At 41.4% G+C, this 21739-nt stretch overlaps 1 protein-coding gene across 1 annotated transcript in view; it reads right to left on the reverse strand.

Annotated features, from left to right (window-relative positions):
* Positions 1 to 21739, reverse strand: part of boc (BOC cell adhesion associated, oncogene regulated) — a 110652-nt gene that overhangs the window by 29751 nt on the left and 59162 nt on the right. The window contains exon 3 of the mRNA XM_045702660.2: positions 17423 to 17704. Coding sequence (XP_045558616.1) covers positions 17423 to 17704 — 282 coding nt within the window. The remainder of the gene's footprint in view (positions 1 to 17422; positions 17705 to 21739) is intronic.

The raw sequence follows: 21739 nt of genomic DNA on the forward strand, positions 1-21739 counted from the left end.
GGATTAACTGTCAAACAACTACATCAGAATAACTGTAGAACAACTATATAGGATTAACTGTCAAACAACTACATCAGAATAACTGTAGAACAACTATATAGGATTAACTGTCAAACAACTACATAAGAATAACTGTAGAGCAAATACGTCAGAATAACTGTAGAGCAACTACATCAGAATAACTGTAGAGCAACTACATCAGAATAACTGTAGAGCAACTACATCAGAATAACTGTAGAGCAACTACATCAGAATAACTGTAGAGCAACTACATCAGAATAACTGTAGAACAACTATATAGGATTAACTGTCGAGCAACTACATAGGAATAACTGTAGAGCAACTACATCAGAATAACTGTAGAGCAACTACATAAGAATAACTGTAGAGTAACTACATAAGAATAACTGTAGAGCAACTACATAAGAATAACTGTAGAGCAACTACATCAGAATAACTGTAGAGCAACTACATCAGAATAACTGTAGAGCAACTACATAAGAATAACTGTAGAGCAACTACATAAGAATAACTGTAGAGCAACTACATCAGAATAACTGTAGAGCAACTACATAGGAATAACTATAGAGCAACTACATAAGAATAACTGTAGAGCAACTACATAGGAATAACTGTAGAGCAACTACATCAGAATAACTGTAGAGCAACTATAGGAATAACTGTAGAGCAACTACATAGGAATAACTATTGAGCAACTACATAAGAATAACTGTAGAGCAACTATAGGAATAACTGTAGAGCAACTACATAAGAATAACTGTAGAGCAACTATATAGGATTAACTGTAGAGCAACTACATCAGAGTAACTGTAGAGCAACTACATGGGAATAACTGTAGAGCAACTACATAATAATAATTGTAGAGCAACTATAGGAATAACTGTAGAGCAACTACATAGGAATAACTATAGAGCAACTACATAAGAATAACTGTAGAGCAACTATAGGAATAACTGTAGAGCAACTACATAGGAATAAATGTAGAGCAACTATAGGAATAACTGTAGAGCCGCTACATAGGAATAACTGTAGAGCCGCTACATAGGAATAACTGTAGAGCAGCTACATAGGAATAAATGTAGAGCAACTATAGGAATAATTGTAGAGCCGCTACATAGGAATAACTGTAGAGCCTCTACATAGGAATAACTGTAGAGCAACTACATTGGAATAACTGTAGAACAACTACATAGGAATAACTGTAGAGCAACTACATAGGAATAACTGTAGAGCAACTACATAGGAATAACTGTAGAGCAACTACATAAGAATAACTGTAGAGCAACTATAGGAATAACTGTAGAGCAACTATAGGAATAACTGTAGAGCAACTATAGGAATAACTGTAGAGCTGCTACATAGGAACAACTGTAGAGCAACTACATCAGAACAACTGTAGAGCAACTACATAGGAATAACTGTAGAGCAACTACATAAGAATAACTGTAGAGCAACTATAGGAATAACTGTAGAGCAACTATAGGAATAACTGTAGAGCCGCTACATAGGAATAACTGTAGAGCAACTACATCAGAACAACTGTAGAGCAACTACATCAGAATAACTGTAGAGCAACTATAGGAATAACTGTAGAGCAACTATAAATGAATAACTGTAGAACAGCTACATTAGAATAACTGTAGAGCAACTATATAGGAATAACTGTAGAGCAACTACATCAGAATAACTGTAGAGCAACTACATAAGAATAACTGTAGAGCAACTACATCAGAATAACTGTAGAGCAACTACATCAGAATAACTGTAGAGCAACTACATCAGAATAACTGTAGAGCAACTACATAAGAATAACTGTAGAGCAACTACATAAGAATAACTGTAGAGCAACTACATCAGAATAACTGTAGAGCAACTACATAGGAATAACTATAGAGCAACTACATAGGAATAACTGTAGAGCAACTACATAGGAATAACTGTAGAGCAACTACATCAGAATAACTGTAGAGCAACTATAGGAATAACTGTAGAGCAACTACATAGGAATAACTATAGAGCAACTACATAAGAATAACTGTAGAGCAACTATAGGAATAACTGTAGAGCAACTACATAAGAATAACTGTAGAGCAACTATATAGGATTAACTGTAGAGCAACTACATCAGAGTAACTGTAGAGCAACTACATAAGAATAACTGTAGAGCAACTACATAAGAATAACTGTAGAGTAACTACATAAGAATAACTGTAGAGCAACTACATCAGAATAACTGTAGAGCAACTACATCAGAATAACTGTAGAGCAACTACATAAGAATAACTGTAGAGCAACTACAGAAGAATAACTGTAGAGCAACTACATAAGAATAACTGTAGAGCAACTACAGAAGAATAACTGTAGAGCAACTACATAAGAATAACTGTAGAACAACTATATAGGATTAACTGTCAAACAACTACATCAGAATAACTGTAGAACAACTATATAGGATTAACTGTAGAACAACTACATCAGAATAACTGTAGAACAACTATATAGGATTAACTGTCAAACAACTACATCAGAATAACTGTAGAACAACTATATAGGATTAACTGTCAAACAACTACATAAGAATAACTGTAGAACAACTATATAGGATTAACTGTCAAACAACTACATAAGAATAACTGTAGAGCAAATACGTCAGAATAACTGTAGAGCAACTACATCAGAATAACTGTAGAGCAACTACATCAGAATAACTGTAGAGCAACTACATCAGAATAACTGTAGAGCAACTACATCAGAATAACTGTAGAGCAACTACATCAGAATAACTGTAGAACAACTATATAGGATTAACTGTCGAGCAACTACATAGGAATAACTGTAGAGCAACTACATCAGAATAACTATAGAGCAACTACATACGAATAACTGTAGAGTAACTACATAAGAATAACTGTAGAGCAACTACATAAGAATAACTGTAGAGCAACTACATCAGAATAACTGTAGAGCAACTACATAGGAATAACTATAGAGCAACTACATAAGAATAACTGTAGAGCAACTACATAGGAATAACTGTAGAGCAACTACATCAGAATAACTGTAGAGCAACTATAGGAATAACTGTAGAGCAACTACATAGGAATAACTATAGAGCAACTACATAAGAATAACTGTAGAGCAACTATAGGAATAACTGTAGAGCAACTACATAAGAATAACTGTAGAGCAACTATATAGGATTAACTGTAGAGCAACTACATCAGAGTAACTGTAGAGCAACTACATGGGAATAACTGTAGAGCAACTACATAATAATAATTGTAGAGCAACTATAGGAATAACTGTAGAGCAACTACATAGGAATAACTATAGAGCAACTACATAAGAATAACTGTAGAGCAACTATAGGAATAACTGTAGAGCAACTACATAGGAATAAATGTAGAGCAACTATAGGAATAACTGTAGAGCCGCTACATAGGAATAACTGTAGAGCCGCTACATAGGAATAACTGTAGAGCAGCTACATAGGAATAAATGTAGAGCAACTATAGGAATAATTGTAGAGCCGCTACATAGGAATAACTGTAGAGCCTCTACATAGGAATAACTGTAGAGCAACTACATCGGAATAACTGTAGAACAACTACATAGGAATAACTGTAGAGCAACTACATAGGAATAACTGTAGAGCAACTACATAGGAATAACTGTAGAGCAACTACATAAGAATAACTGTAGAGCAACTATAGGAATAACTGTAGAGCAACTATAGGAATAACTGTAGAGCAACTATAGGAATAACTGTAGAGCTGCTACATAGGAACAACTGTAGAGCAACTACATCAGAACAACTGTAGAGCAACTACATAGGAATAACTGTAGAGCAACTACATAAGAATAACTGTAGAGCAACTATAGGAATAACTGTAGAGCAACTATAGGAATAACTGTAGAGCCGCTACATAGGAATAACTGTAGAGCAACTACATCAGAACAACTGTAGAGCAACTACATCAGAATAACTGTAGAGCAACTATAGGAATAACTGTAGAGCAACTATATAGGAATAACTGTAGAACAGCTACATTAGAATAACTGTAGAGCAACTATATAGGAATAACTGTAGAGCAACTACATCGGAATAACAGTAGAGCAACTACATAAGAATAACTGTAGAGCAACTATAGGAATAACTGTAGAGCAACTATAGGAATAACTGTAGAGCAACTATAGGAATAACTGTAGAGCTGCTACATAGGAACAACTGTAGAGCAACTACATCAGAACAACTGTAGAGCAACTACATAGGAATAACTGTAGAGCAACTACATAGGAATAACTGTAGAGCAACTACATAAGAATAACTGTAGAGCAACTATAGGAATAACTGTAGAGCAACTATAGGAATAACTGTAGAGCCGCTACATAGGAATAACTGTAGAGCAACTACATCAGAACAACTGTAGAGCAACTACATCAGAATAACTGTAGAGCAACTATAGGAATAACTGTAGAGCAACTATATAGGAATAACTGTAGAACAGCTACATTAGAATAACTGTAGAGCAACTATAAAGGAATAACTGTAGAACAACTACATTAGAAGAACTGTAGAGCAACTACATAGGAATAACTGTAGAGCAACTACATCAGAATAACTGTAGAGCAACTACATCAGAATAACTGTAGAGCAACTACATCAGAATAACTGTAGAGCAACTATAGGAATAACTGTAGAGCAACTATATAGGAATAACTGTAGAGCAACTATATAGGAATAACTGTAGAACAACTACATTAGAATAACTGTAGAGCAACTATATAGGATTAACTGTAGAACAACTACATCGGAATAACTGTAGAGCAACTACATCAGAATAACTGTAGAGCAACTACATTAGAATAACTGTAGAGCAACTACATTAGAATAACTGTAGAGCAACTATATAGGATTAACTGTAGAACAACTACATCAGAATAACTGTAGAACAACTACATTAGAATAACTGTAGAGCAACTATATAGGATTAACTGTAGAACAACTACATCAGAATAACTGTAGAGCAACTATATAGGATTAACTGTAGAACAACTACATCAGAATAACTGTAGAGCAACTACATTAGAATAACTGTAGAGCAACTATATAGGAATAACTGTAGAGCAACTATATAGGAATAACTGTAGAGCAACTATATAGGAATAACTGTAGAGCAACGATAGGAATAACTGTAGAGTAACTACATAAGAATAACTGTAGAGCAACTATATAGGAATAACTGTAGAGCAACTACATCAGAATAACTGTAGAGCAACTACATTAGAATAACTGTAGAGCAACTATATAGGAATAACTGTAGAGCAACTATATAGGAATAACTGTAGAGCAACTATATAGGAATAACTGTAGAGCAACTATATAGGAATAACTGTAGAGCAACTACATAAGAATAACTGTAGAGCAACTATATAGGAATAACTGTAGAGCAACTATATAAGAATAACTGTAGAGCAACTACATCAGAATAACTGTAGAGCAACTACATCAGAATAACTGTAGAGCAACTACATCAGAATAACTGTAGAGCAACTACATAGGAATAACTGTAGAGCAACTATAGGAATAACTGTAGAGCAACTACATCAGAATAACTGTAGAGCAACTACTTAAGAATAACTGTAGAGCAACTATAGGAATAACTGTAGAGCAACTATAGGAATAACTGTAGAGCAACTACATAGGAATAACTGTAGAGCAACTACATAGGAATAACTGTAGAGCAACTACATAGGAATAACTGTAGAGCAACTACATAGGAATAACTGTAGAGCAACTACATAAGAATAACTGTAGATCAACTATAGGAATAACTGTAGAGCAACTACATAGGAATAACTGTAGAGCAACTACATCAGAATAACTGTAGAGCAACTATATAGGAATAACTGTAGAACAACTATATAGGATTAACTGTCAAACAACTATACAAGAATAACTGTTGAGCAACTACATCAGAATAACTGTAGAACAACTATATAGGATTAACTGTCAAACAACTACATCAGAGTAACTGTAGAGCAACTATATAGGATTAACTGTCAAACAACTACATCAGAATAACTGTAGAACAACTATATAGGATTAACTGTCAAACAACTACATCAGAATAACTGTAGAGCAACTATATAGGATTAACTGTCAAACAACTACATCAGAATAACTGTAGAGCAACTATATAGGATTAACTGTCAAACAACTACATCAGAATAACTGTAGAACAACTATATAGGATTAACTGTAGAGCAACTATAGGAATAACTGTAGAGCAACTATAGGAATAACTGTAAAGCAACTATAGGAATAACTGTAGAGCAACTACATAGGAATAACTGTAGAGGAACTACATCAGAATAACTGTAGAGCAACTACATAAGAATAACTGTAGAGCAACTATAGGAATAACTGTAGAGCAACTATAGGAATAACTGTAGAGCAACTATATGAATAACTGTAGAGCAACTACATAGGAATAACTGTAGAGCAACTACATCAGAATAACTGTAGAGCAACTACATCAGAATAACTGTAGAGCAACTACATAAGAATAACTGTAGATCAACTATAGGAATAACTGTAGAGCAACTACATAGGAATAACTGTAGAGCAACTATATAGGATTAACTGTCAAACAACTACATATGTGTTGGTGCGTGACCATAAGGTGGTTTGGTGGTCAGTGTCAGAGAGAATGTGTGTGAGTGCAGTCTCAGCACAGTCATCATTTGTTTAGGTTAAGTGTGTTCACATGTATGTATGTTTGTATGGGTTACTGTTTGGGTGTGTGCATGTGTCTGTGCTCTTCCTGTATATGTACACAAGTTTGTGTGTGTTCCCGCATGCGTGTGCATATGTACTGCTGTCCCAGTGTGAGTGGGATGCTGGTCTACCAGGATTAATGGTATTTATAAAGTGGAGCTGGACTGCTCCAGGACCGCTTGGCAATGCCAGTTTAAATACTTTAAGACAGACTCCGCATACTTCATCTCTATGTGCAGGGGGAGTAGTGGCTAGTAGAGATACAGATGTTTTATTTGATTGTATTTAACCTTGATTTAACTGTTATAAAAAAAGTAGGTCAAAACACCACAACACTACATAAAGAGACACCACCACCACAACACTACATAAAGAGACACCACCACAACACTACATAAAGAGACACCACCACAACACTACATAAAGAGACACGACCACAACACTACATAGAGACACCACCACAACACTACATAAAGAGACACCACCACAACACTACATAAAGAGACACCACCACAACACTACATAAAGAGACACGACCACAACACTACATAAAGAGACACGACCACAACACTACATAAAGAGAAACGACCACAACACTACGTAAAGAGAAACGACCACAACACTACGTAAAGAGACACCACCACAACACTACATAAAGAGACACCACCACAACACTACATAAAGAGACACCACCACAACACTACATAAAGAGACACCAACACTACATAAAGAGACACCACCACAACACTACATAAAGAGACACCACCACAACACTACATAAAGAGACACCACCACAACACTACATAAAGAGACACCACCACAACACTACATAAAGAGACACCACCACAACACTACATAAAGAGACACCACCACAACACTACATAAAGAGACACGACCACAACACTACATAAAGAGACACCACCACAACACTACATAAAGAGACACCACCACAACACTACATAAAGAGACACCACCACAACACTACATAAAGAGACACCACCACCACAACACTACATAAAGAGACACCACCACAACACTACATAAAGAGACACCACCACAACACTACATAAAGAGACACGACCACAACACTACATAGAGACACCACCACAACACTACATAAAGAGACACCACCACAACACTACATAAAGAGACACGACCACAACACTACATAAAGAGACACCACCACAACACTACATAAAGAGAAACGACCACAACACTACGTAAAGAGACACCACCACAACACTACATAAAGAGACACGACCACAACACTACATAAAGAGACACCACCACAACACTACATAAAGAGACACGACCACAACACTACATAAAGAGACACCACCACAAAACTACATAGAGACACCAGCACAACACTACATAAAGAGACACCAGCACAACACTACATAAAGAGACACCAGCACAACACTACATAAAGAGACACCACCACAACACTACATAAAGAGACACCACCACAACACTACATAAAGAGACACCACCACAACACTACATAAAGAGACACCACCACAACACTACATAAAGAGACACCACCACAACACTACATAAAGAGACACCACGCACCACACACACTACATAAAGAGACACCACCACAACACTACATAAAGAGACACCACCACAACACTACATAAAGAGACACCACCACAACACTACATAAAGAGACACCACCACAACACTACATAAAGAGACACCACCACAACACTACATAGAGACACCACCACAACACTACATAGAGACACCACCACAACACTACATAAAGAGACACCACCACAACACTACATAAAGAGACACGACCACAACACTACATAAAGAGACACGACCACAACACTACATAAAGAGACACGACCACAACACTACATAAAGAGACACCACCACAACACTACATAAAGAGACACCACCACAACACTACATAAAGAGACACCACCACAACACTACATAAAGAGACACCACCACAACACTACATAAAGAGACACGACCACAACACTACATAAAGAGACACCACCACAACACTACATAAAGAGACACCACCACAACACTACATAAAGAGACACCACCACAACACTACATAAAGAGACACGACCACAACACTACATAAAGAGACACCACCACAACACTACATAAAGAGACACCACCACAACACTACATAAAGAGACACCACCACAACACTATATAAAGAGACACCACCACCACACTACATAAAGAGACACCACCACAACACTACATAAAGAGACACGACCACAACACTACATAAAGAGACACAACCACAACACTACATAGAGACACCACCACAACACTACATAAAGAGACACCACCACAACACTACATAAAGAGACACCACCACAACACTACATAAAGAGACACCACCACAACACTACATAAAGAGACACCACCACAACACTACATAAAGAGACACCACCACAACACTACATAAAGAGACACCACCACAACACTACATAAAGAGACACCACCACAACACTACATAGAGACACGACCACAACACTACATAAAGAGACACCACCACAACACTACATAAAGAGACACGACCACAACACTACATAAAGAGACACCACCACAACACTACATAAAGAGACACGACCACAACACTACATAGAGACACGACCACAACACTACGTAGAGACACCACCACAACACTACATAAAGAGACACCACCACAACACTACATAAAGAGATACGACCAAGACACTACATAAAGAGACACCACCACAACACTACATAAAGCGACACCACCACAACACTACATAAAGAGACACCACCACAACACTACATAAAGAGACACCACCACCACACTACATAAAGAGACACGACCACAACACTACATAAAGAGACACCACCACAACACTACATAAAGAGACACCACCACAACACTACATAAAGAGACACGACCACAACACTACATAAAGAGACACCACCACAACACTACATAAAGAGACACCACCACAACACTACATAAAGAGACACGACCACAACACTACATAGAGACACGACCACAACACTACATAAAGAGACACGACCACAACACTACATAAAGAGACACGACCACAACACTACATAAAGAGACACGACCACAACACTACATAAAGAGACACCACCACAACACTACATAGAGACACAACCACAACACTACATAAAGAGACACGACCACAACACTACATAAAGAGACACCACCACAACACTACATAAAGAGACACGACCACAACACTACATAGAGACACCACCACAACACTACATAAAGAGACACCACCACAACACTACATAAAGAGACACCACCACAACACTACATAAAGAGACACCACCACAACACTATATAAAGAGACACCACCACCACACTACATAAAGAGACACCACCACAACACTACATAAAGAGACACCACCACAACACTACATAAAGAGACACCACCACAACACTACATAGAGACACGACCACAACACTACATAAAGAGACACCACCACAACACTACATAGAGACACGACCACAACACTACATAAAGAGACACCACCACAACACTACATAAAGAGACACGACCACAACACTACGTAAAGAGACACCACCACAACACTACATAAAGAGACACCACCACCACAACACTACATAAAGAGACACCACCACAACACTACATAAAGAGACACCACCACAACACTACATAAAGAGACACCACCACCACACTACATAAAGAGACACCACCACAACACTACATAAAGAGACACCACCACCACAACACTACATAAAGAGACACCACCACCACACTACATAAAGAGACACCACCACAACACTACATAAAGAGACACCACCACAACACTACATAAAGAGACACCACCACAACACTACATAAAGAGACACCACCACAACACTACATAAAGAGACACCACCACCACAACACTACATAAAGAGACACCACCACAACACTACATAAAGAGACACCACCACAACACTACATAAAGAGACACCACCACAACACTACATAAAGAGACACCACCACAACACTACATAAAGAGACACCACCACAACACTACATAGAGACACCAGCACAACACTACATAAAGAGACACCACCACAACACTACATAAAGAGACACCACCACAACACTACATAAAGAGACACCACCACAACACTACATAAAGAGACACCACCACAACACTACATAAAGAGACACCACCACAACACTACATAAAGAGACACCACCACAACACTACATAGAGACACCACCACAACACTACATAAAGAGACACCACCACAACACTACATAAAGTGACACCACCAGGAGGTTGGTTGTCTGCTAAGGAATTCAAACAGGGAGTTTTAAATAATGTCCAAACAGCTTGGTTCCAGTGGGAGAGAGCTCAGAAAGACTCTTCAGAGTGAGATAGCAGGGGGGCCCAGGGGGGCCCAGGGGGGGCCAGGAGGGCCAGAGCCCAAACACACACCAGACCAGGAGGAAAAGAGCTATGGACCGCAAGGATGGAGCCATGAGACAATGTTTTCCTTCCTACACACACACACACTTGAACACACCACACACACACACACACACACACACACACACACACACACACACACACACACACACACACACACACACACAAAAGACAGCGTCTGTCTGTCTGGCTCCACAAGATCATACATCCTTATGACTCACACTATACACATTAATCAATGACATGTAATGCTGCATGGAGGAAGTTTAAGCATGAAGTTACACACAGTCCCCCCCCCCCCTCCCCCCCCCCCCCACACACACACATAGTTGCACATGCACACACAGAGACACACAGAGCCACACAGAGACACACAGAGACACAGAAACACACAGACACACAGACACAAAGAGACACACAGAAACACACAGAAACACACTGATATACACTGATATACACTGCCTGATATCCAACACAGCAGTAATAAGAAAGAGAACAAATAAAAGAATAGAGGGAACAAGAGAAAGTGAGAAGTGAGTGAGCGAATGAGAGGATGAAGAGAGAGAATGAAAGAGAGAGAGAATGTAAGGAGGGTGAGTGAGGTGGAGAGAGGGAGACTGTGACATCATGTCTCATCTTGTGAGGGGATTCTTTCTCAACTGGCCTAAAAACACCTCGTTTCTCAATACAGCAACACTACACTCTCTAAAAACACATCCTGTTTCTCAACACAGCTACACTACACTCTCTAAAAAAAACTCATTTCTCAACACAGCTACACTACACTCTCTAAAAACACCTCCTGTTTCTCAACACAGCTACACTACACTCTCTAAAAACACCTGTTTCTCAACACAGCTACACTACACTCTCTAAAAACACATCCTGTTTCTCAACACAGCTACACTACACTCTCTAAAAACACCTAATTTCTCAACACAGCTACACTACACTCTCTAAAAACACCTCCTGTTTCTCAACACAGCTACACTACACTCTCTAAAAACACCTAGTTTCTCAACACAGCTACACTACACTCTGTAAAAACACATCCTGTTTCTCAACACAGCTACACTACACTCTAAAAACACCTCATTTCTCAACACAGCAACCCTACACGCTCTAAAAACACCTCCTGTTTCTCAACACAGCTACACTACACTCTCTAAAAACACCTCATTTCTCAACACAGCTACACTACACTCTCTAAAAACACCTCATTTCTCAACACAGCTACACTACACTCTCTAAAAACACCTCCTGTTTCTCAACACAGCTACACTACACTCTCTAAAAACACCTCCTGTTTCTCAACACAGCTACACTACACTCTCTAAAAACACCTCCTGTTTCTCAACACAGCTACACTACACTCTCTAAAAACACATCCTGTTTCTCAACACAGCTACACTACACTCTCTAAAAACACATCCTGTTTCTCAACACAGCTACACTACACTCTCTAAAAACACCTCCTGTTTCTCAACACAGCAACACTACACTCTCTAAAAACACCTCCTGTTTCTCAACACAGCAACACTACACTCTCTAAAAACACCTCCTGTTTCTCAACACAGCTACACTACACTCTCTAAAAATACTACATACACTCTCTAAAAACACTACACACACTCTAAACACTACACACACTCTAAACACTACACACACACTCTAAAAATACTACACACACACACTCTAAAAACACTACACACACACACTCTAAAAACACTACACACACACACACACACTCTAAAAACACTACACACACACACACACACACTCTAAAAACACTACACACACTACACACACACACACACACACACACACACACACACACACACACACACACACACTCTAAAAATACTAATAACTCTCTCTCTAAAAACACTACACACACACTCTAAAAACACTACACACACACACACACACTCTAAAAACACTACACACACACACTCTAAAAACACTACACACACACACTCTAAAAACACTACACACACACACTCTAAAAACACTACATACACTCTAAAAACACTACACACACTCTCTAAAAACACTACACACACACTCTCTAAAAACACTACACACTCTCTAAAAACACTACACACACACTCTAAAAACACTACACACACACTAAAAACACTACACACACACTAAAAACACTCACACACACACACACACACACACACACACACACACACACACACACACACACTCTCTAAAAATACTACACACACTCTGTAAAATCACTACACACACTAAAAACACTACACACACACACTCTAAAAACACTACACACACACACACTCTAAAATCACTACACACACTCTAAAAAAACTACACACCCTCTAAAAACACTACACACACTCTAAAAACACTACACACACACACTCTCTAAAAACACTACACACACTCTAAAAACACTACACACACTCTAAAAACACTACACACACACACTCTCTAAAAATACAACACACACTCTAAAAACACAACACACACTAAAAATACTACACACACTCTAAACACTACACACACACACACTCTAAAATCACTACACACACACACACACACTCTAAAATCACTACACACACTCTAAAAACACTCCCACACACACACACACACACACACTCTCTAAAAACACTACACACACTCTAAACTCTAAACACTACCCTCTCTCTAAAAACACTACACACACACACACTCTCTAAAAATACTACACACACTCTCTAAAATCACTACACACACTCTAAACACTACACACACACACACACACTCTCTAAAAACACTACACACACATTCTCTAAAAACACTACACACACATTCTCTAAAAACACTACACACACATTCTCTAAAAACACTACACACACATTCTCTGAAAACACTACACACACATTCTCTAAAAACACTACACACACATTCTCTAAAAACACTACACACACATTCTCTAAAAACACTACACACACACTCTCTAAAAACACTACACACACATTCTCTAAAAACACTACACACACACACACTCAACACTACACACTCTCTAAAAACACTACACACTCTCTAAAAACACTACACACTCTCTAAAAACACTACACACACACTCTAAAAACACTACACACACATTCTCTAAAAACACTACACACACACTCTCTAAAAACACTACACACACACACACACTCAACACTACACACTCTCTAAAAACACTACACACTCTCTAAAAACACTACACACTCTCTAAAAACACTACACACACATTCTAAAAACACTACACACACACTCTCTCTAAAAACACTACACACACACTCTCTCTAAAAACACTACACACACACTCTAAAAACACTACACACTCTCTAAAAACACTACACACACACACTCTCTCTAAAAACACTACACACACACTCTAAAAACACTACACACACTCTAAAAACACTACACACACTCTAAAAACACTCTAAAAATACTACACACACTCTAAAAACACTACACACACTCTAAAAACACTACACACACTCTCTAAAAGCACTACACACACACTCTCTAAAAACACTACACACACTCTAAAAATAATACACACTCTAAAAACACTACACATACACTCTCTAAAAACACTACACACACACACTCTCTAAAAACACTACACACACACACACTCTCTAAAAGCACTACACACACTCTCTCTAAAAGCACTACACACTCTCTCTCTAAAAGCACTACACACTCTCTCTCTAAAAGCACTACACACTCTCTCTCTAAAAGCACTACACACTCTCTAAAAACCCTACACACTGTCCAAGATGTCCAACCTTAGTTTTCAACATAATCTACTCACGTTCGCATACGGCGATTCATGGACCATCTATATTTTCGGGTTGCTCCCGGTTTACATGGCAGACATTGGATGAATATAACATGTTAATATCTTCGATGATTCAATGGATGTTTTGTGCACAAAGGTGATGACTAAAGTGTCTTATTACGAATAAAAAAAAAAAAAAAATCGGACTTCTCTATGTGGCCGTCTATGGAAATTGTCTTTCTGGGCCGGGCGTCAGTTAAACTGCAGTACCGAAGCAGAACTATAGAAACAGTCAAACTCGTGCTTCTAGACCAGAACCTTGGCCCCTTGTGGGGAGGTTGTGTCCTGGGGAGCTGGGGAGAAGAGTTGAGAGCCAGGGAGGAGGTCCCATTCACAGCGACCCCAGGGTCTCCTTCCCTCCCCTGGCCACCTGGCTTCAGGGTCACATTACACACTGCTCCAGGCAGACCCCCTCTCAGTCCCCTGACAGACACTACACTACTACACTACTACACATTACACACTGCTCCAGGCAGACCCCCTCTCAGTCCCCTGACAGACACTACACTATTACACTACACTACACACTACACATTTCACACTGCTCCAGGCAGACCCCCTCTCAGTCCCCTGACAGACACTACACTACACACTACACTACTACACTACACACTGCTCCAGGCAGACCCCCTCTCAGTCCCCTGACAGACACTACACTACTACACTACACTACACACTACACATTTCACACTGCTCCAGGCAGACCCCCTCTCAGTCCCCTGACAGACACTACACTACACACTACACTACTACACTACACACTGCTCCAGGCAGACCCCCTCTCAGTCCCCTGACAGACACTACACTACTACACATTACACACTGCTCCAGGCATTCCCCCTCTTAGTCCCCTGACAGACACTACACTACTACACTACACTACTACACATTACACACTGCTCCAGGCAGACCCCCTCTCAGTCCCCTGACAGACACTACACACTACACTACTACACTACACTACTACTACACATTACACTGCTCCAGGCAGACCCCCTCCCTCTCAGTCCCCTTCTCTACCATTATAGTACCACTACACACCACTAGATGACCAAGCACTACACTACTACACTACTACACACCACTAGATGACCAAGCACTACACTACTACACTACTACACACCACTAGATTGCCAAGCACTACACTGCTACACTACTACACCCCACTAGATGGCCAAGCACTACACACTACACTACAACACTACTCACACTCACTACACACCACTAGATGACCAAGCACTACACTACACTACTACACTACTACACACCACTAGATGACCAAGCACTACACTACTACACTACACTACTACACTACACACCACTAGATGACCAAGCACTACACTACACTACACTACTACACTACACTACACCCCACTAGATGGCCAAGCACTACACTACACTACACACTACACTACTACACACCACTAGATGACCAAGCACTACACTACTACACTACACTACTACACTACACACCACTAGATGACCAAGCACTACACTACTACACTACTACACCCCACTAGATGACCAAGCACTACACTACACTACTACACTACACTACTCTACACCCCACTAGATGACCAAGCACTACACTACACTACACTACACTACACCCCACTAGATGGCCAAGCACTACACTACTACACTACTACACTACTACAATACACACTACTACATGGCCAAGCACTACACTACTACACTACACTACTACACTACTACAATACACACTACTACATGGCCAAGCACTACACTACTACACTACACTACTACACTACTACAATACACACTACTACATGGCCAAGCACTACACTACTACACTACACTACTACACTACTACAATACACACTACTACATGGCCAAGCACTACACTACTACACTACACTACTACACTACTACAATACACACTACTACATGGCCAAGCACTACACTACTACACTACACTACTAGATGGCCAAGCACTACTACACTACTACACTACTACACTACTACACAGCATTATTACTCCCTTCTCCCCACTATGGAGTCAGATGACACTACAATACTACACTACTACCCTACTACACATCATTATTACTCCCTTCTCCTTACTACACTACAAAGGTCTTGCTGACTAATCTACATCTACACACTAAGCAACACAATGTTCTTTCCCAAACAGTTTTATTATGACTGATTGTTTTTAAGATACATTATATGCTCAGTATGATAATTGAAGGTGACGCTGTTATTCAAAAAGGCCTAAAATGAAAATAAAAAAAAACACATTTACAGAACTCTACCAGACTCAGTCCCAATTGAAATGAAGCAGAAATGCAAACACAGCTACTCACTGGCAGCGGTGACGTTGGCGGGCACACTGGCCAGGCCCCCTGCATTGGTGCTGGCCACACACTGGTACCTGCCCAGGGTGAGGTTGGTGAGGGCTGGGATGAGCAGCGTGCCAGGCTCCAGTACCACCCCCAGGTCCCCGCCAGCCCCGGCAACCAGCTCACGCCCGTTCAGCCGCCAGCTGATGTTGGCCGAGGGGGGTCGGGCGCTGCACCTCAGGGTCACGCTACCACCTAACTTCTGCACCACGGACAGAGGCTCCTCTGTGAACACGGGCACTTCATCTGGCAGAAGAGAGGGATGGGACAGAGGGAGGGATGGGAGAGAGGTAGGGGAGAGATAGGAGAGAGAGGGGAGAGAGAGGGAGGGATGGGAGAGAGGGAGGGATGGGAGAGAGGTAGGGATGGGAGAGAGAGGGAGGGATGGGAGAGAGGTAGGGGAGAGTTAGGAAAGAGAGGGGAGAGAGAGGGAGGGATGGGAGAGAGAGGGAGGGATGGGAGAGAGGTAGGGGAGAGATAGGAGAGAGAGAGAGAGGGGAGAGATAGGAGATAGAGAGGGGAGAGATAGGAGAGAGAGGGGAGAGAGAGGGAGGGATGGGAGAGAGGGAGGGATGGGAGAGAGAGGGAGGGATGGGAGAGAGGGAGGGATGGGAGAGAGAGGGAGGGATGGGAGAGAGGGAGGGGAGAGATAGGAGAGAGAGAGGGGAGAGATAGGAGATAGAGAGGGGAGAGATAGGAGATAGAAAGGGGAGAGAGAGGGAGGGATGGGAGAGAGGGAGGGGAGAGATAGGAGAGAGAGGGGAGAGAGAGAGGGAGGGATGGGAGAGAGGGAGGGGAGAGATAGGAGAGAGAGAGAGGGGAGAGATAGGAGAGAGAGAGAGGGGAGAGATAGGAGAGAGAGGGGAGAGAGAGGGAGGGATGGGAGAGAGGTAGGGGAGAGAGAGGGAGGGATGGGAGAGAGGTAGGGGAGAGATAGGAGAGAGAGGGGAGAGATAGGAGAGAGAGAGAGGGGAGAGATAGGAGAGAGAGGGGAGAGAGAGGGAGGGATGGGAGAGAGGTAGGGGAGAGATAGGGGAGAGAGAGGGAGGGATGGGAGAGAGGTAGGGGAGAGATAGGAGAGAGAGGGGAGAGATAGGAGAGAGAGGGGAGAGATAGGAGAGAGAGGGGAGAGAGAGGGAGGGATGGGAGAGAGGTAGGGGAGAGATAGGGGAGAGAGAGGGAGGGATGGGAGAGAGGTAGGGGAGAGATAGGAGAGAGAGGGGAGAGATAGGAGAGAGAGGGGAGAGATAGGAGAGAGAGGGGAGAGAGAGGGAGGGATGGGAGAGAGGTAGGGGAGAGATAGGGGAGAGAGAGGGAGGGATGGGAGAGAGGTAGGGGAGAGATAGGAGAGAGAGGGGAGAGATAGGAGAGAGAGGGGAGAGAGAGGGAGGGATGGGAGAGAGGTAGGGGAGAGATAGGGGAGAGAGAGGGAGGGATGTGAGAGAGGTAGGGGAGAGATAGGAGAGAGAGGGGAGAGATAGGAGAGAGAGGGGAGAGAGAGGGAGGGATGGGAGAGAGGTAGGGGAGAGATAGGGGAGAGAGAGGGAGGGATGGGAGAGAGGTAGGGGAGAGATAGGAGAGAGAGGGGAGAGATAGGAGAGAGAGGGGAGAGAGAGGGAGGGATGGGAGAGAGGTAGGGGAGAGATAGGGGAGAGAGAGGGAGGGATGGGAGAGAGGTAGGGGAGAGATAGGAGAGAGAGGGGAGAGATAGGAGAGAGAGGGGAGAGAGAGGGAGGGATGGAGGGAGATAAGTCCCACTGCCATACACATATTTAAGACACAAACTGTGATAGATAGCTTATTCTCCTTCCACCCACATAGGATTCAATCCTTACTTCTGATGTGTGCAAAACAACTTGGTGTAAACCTCCATCATTAATAACACATTAGTTGAGATAGATCACTGTTGTCTCAGACATGTTACTACCTCTATGACTATCACTGTTGTCTCAGACATGTTAGTACCTCTATGACTATCCCTGTTGTCTCAGACATGTTAGTATCTCTATGACTATCCCTGGTTCCCTGTTGTCTCAGACATGTTAGTATCTCTATGACTATCCCTGGTTCCCTGTTGTCTCAGACATGTTAGTATCTCTATGACTATCCCTGGTTCCCTGTCAGACATGTTAGTATCTCTATGACTATCCCTGGTTCCCTGTTGTCTCAGACATGTTAGTATCTCTATGACTATCCCTGGTTCCCTGTCAGACATGTTAGTATCTCTATGACTATCCCTGGTTCCCTGTTGTCTCAGACATGTTAGTATCTCTATGACTATCCCTGGTTCCCTGTTGTCTCAGACATGTTAGTATCTCTATGACTATCCCTGGTTCCCTGTTGTCTCAGACATGTTAGTATCTCTATGACTATCCCTGGTTCCCTGTTGTCTCAGACATGTTAGTACCTCTATGACTATCCCTGGTTCCCTGTCAGACATGTTAGTATCTCTATGACTATCCCTGGTTCCCTGTTGTCTCAGACATGTTAGTATCTCTATGACTATCCCTGGTTCCCTGTTGTCTCAGACATGTTAGTATCTCTATGACTATCCCTGGTTCCCTGTCAGACATGTTAGTACCTCTATGACTATCCCTGGTTCCCTGTTGTCTCAGACATGTTAGTACCTCTATGACTATCCCTGGTTCCCTGTTGTCTCAGACATGTTAGTACCTCTATGACTATCCCTGGTTCCCTGTTGTCTCAGACATGTTAGTATCTCTATGACTATCCCTGGTTCACTGTCAGACATGTTAGTATCTCTATGACTATCCCTGGTTCCCTGTCAGACATGTTAGTACCTCTATGACTATCCCTGGTTCCCGGTTGTCTCAGACATGTTAGTATCTCTATGACTATCCCTGGTTCCCTGTCAGACATGTTAGTACCTCTATGACTATCCCTGGTTCCCTGTTGTCTCAGACATGTTAGTATCTCTATGACTATCCCTGGTTCCCTGTTGTCTCAGACATGTTAGTACCTCTATGACTATCCCTGGTTCCCTGTTGTCTCAGACATGTTAGTATCTCTATGACTATCCCTGGTTCCCTGTTGTCTCAGACATGTTAGTATCTCTATGACTATCCCTGGTTCCCTGTCAGACATGTTAGTATCTCTATGACTATCCCTGGTTCCCTGTTGTCTCAGACATGTTAGTATCTCTATGACTATCCCTGGTTCCCTGTCAGACATGTTAGTACCTCTATGACTATCCCTGGTTCCCTGTTGTCTCAGACATGTTAGTATCTCTATGACTATCCCTGGTTCCCTGTCAGACATGTTAGTACCTCTATGACTATCCCTGGTTCCCTGTTGTCTCAGACATGTTAGTACCTCTATGACTATCCCTGGTTCCCTGTTGTCTCAGACATGTTAGTATCTCTATGACTATCCCTGGTTCCCTGTTGTCTCAGACATGTTAGTATCTCTATGACTATCCCTGGTTCCCTGTCAGACATGTTAGTATCTCTATGACTATCCCTGGTTCCCTGTTGTCTCAGACATGTTAGTATCTCTATGACTATCCCTGGTTCCCTGTTGTCTCAGACATGTTAGTATCTCTATGACTATCCCTGGTTCCCTGTTGTCTCAGACATGTTAGTATCTCTATGACTATCCCTGGTTCCCTGTCAGACATGTTAGTATCTCTATGACTATCCCTGGTTCCCTGTCAGACATGTTAGTATCTCTATGACTATCCCTGGTTCCCTGTCAGACATGTTAGTATCTCTATGACTATCCCTGGTTCCCTGTCAGACATGTTAGTACCTCTATGACTATCATAGTTGTCTCAGACATGTTAGTATCTCTATGACTATCCCTGGTTCCCTGTCAGACATGTCAGTATCTCTATGACTATCCCTGGTTCCCTGTCAGACATGTCAGTATATCTATGACTATCCCTGGTTCCCTGTCAGACATGTTAGTATCTCTATGACTATCCCTGGTTCGCTGTTGTCTCAGACATGTTAGTACCTCTATGACTATCCCTGGTTCCCTGTTGTCTCAGACATGTTAGTATCTCTATGACTATCCCTGGTTCCCTGTCAGACATGTTAGTACCTCTATGACTATCCCTGGTTCCCTGTCAGACATGTTAGTATCTCTATGACTATCCCTGGTTCCCTGTTGTCTCAGACATGTTAGTATCTCTATGACTATCCCTGGTTCCCTGTCAGACATGTTAGTATCTCTATGACTATCCCTGGTTCCCTGTTGTCTCAGACATGTTAGTATCTCTATGACTATCCCTGGTTCCCTGTCAGACATGTTAGTACCTCT

The sequence above is a fragment of the Salmo salar genome, chromosome 19 (assembly GCF_965601325.2).
Source record: "Salmo salar chromosome 19, fSalSal1, whole genome shotgun sequence".
Taxonomy (NCBI): Eukaryota; Metazoa; Chordata; class Actinopteri; order Salmoniformes; family Salmonidae; genus Salmo; species Salmo salar.